At 37.7% G+C, this 1,101-nt stretch overlaps 1 protein-coding gene across 1 annotated transcript in view; it reads right to left on the reverse strand.

Annotated features, from left to right (window-relative positions):
- The window catches only part of EMH_0061970 (zinc finger (CCCH type) protein, putative), a gene marked incomplete at both ends in the record, with an annotated part of 5,511 nt that extends 5,358 nt beyond the window's left edge, over nucleotides 1–153 (reverse strand). Inside the window, one exon of the mRNA XM_013497978.1 lies at nucleotides 63–153. Within this exon, the coding sequence (XP_013353432.1) occupies nucleotides 63–153 (91 nt within the window). The remainder of the gene's footprint in view (nucleotides 1–62) is intronic.
- Between the last annotated feature and the right edge of the window lie 948 nt (nucleotides 154–1,101).

Consider the following 1,101-nt stretch of genomic DNA (forward strand, 5'->3'; position numbering starts at 1 on the left):
GAAAAGAATAAGGAGAAGGTGAGCAGATGAAAAATAATAAATACAAAGAACACCACCCCAACCTGTTGTGGTGCTGCTGCTGCTGCTGCTGCTGCTGCTTGTCAAGGGGACACTGGCAAGCATGAGCGCGCCTTGTAAGCGCAGTCGAAGCATATTGAGGTGTACGTACACCCCAGATATAGCAGCAATACACTCAGTATACAACCAAGAAGACAAGGCCCAAAAGGCTGTCAGTCCCCTCCCCTGCTGCGGCTAAGGCGCAGCACAACAACGTACATTCTTATACCCAGAGCAGCAGCAGCAGCAGCAGCAGCAGCAGTAGCAGCCGCAGCAGCAGCAGCAGCAGCAGCAGCAGCAGCAGCGGCAGTGGGCCTGCACGGCGGGGCTCGCAGCAGGTGGAGGGTGTGTCTCCTTATGCTGCATATTCTTTGAAATAATTGTCTTCTTTTATATTTTTATTTATTTTTTATTTTTATTTTCATTAAAATGCAGCAACAAATGCAAACAACACCAGCCAGCCGCTCCCCCGCTGCTGCTGCTGCTGCTGCTGCTGCTGCTGCTGAGGCAGCAGGCTGTTGTATCCATAAGAATGAATGAAATTGCTGTGTTTTTTATTTATAAATAAAAATCAATGTAATTTTATCTTTTATATTTCTTTTTTTTATTTTCTTTTATATTTAACCCCATAAATATCTCTGTAGTATAACCAGCAGCACACACCGGGGGCTGAGCCGCTCACCTGCGGTGTATGTACAGCTCCTTGAGCTCGTTAGTATATAAAAAAAATTATAATATGCATTAAAACTAAAAATATAAATCTTTATATTTAATATAATACTTTTTAAACACACAAAAAGTACAACAACCCCACCCCTCACACCCCCTTCTGCCCCTCTATATAACATAAGCTGCTGATGGGGGTAGATATGTTTACTATAAATATTATTAATATTTATAAATAAAATATAATATTATAATATATAATATTTATTTATTTATTACTAAATATAATATTTAATAATAAATATTATATTATGGCACCTTTTAATAATAATAAATATTATACATATATATATATATATATATATATATATATATATA

This window comes from Eimeria mitis, genomic scaffold, assembly GCF_000499745.2.
Source record: "Eimeria mitis Houghton genomic scaffold, Emh_scaff3069, whole genome shotgun sequence".
NCBI classification, from domain to species: domain Eukaryota; phylum Apicomplexa; class Conoidasida; order Eucoccidiorida; family Eimeriidae; genus Eimeria; species Eimeria mitis.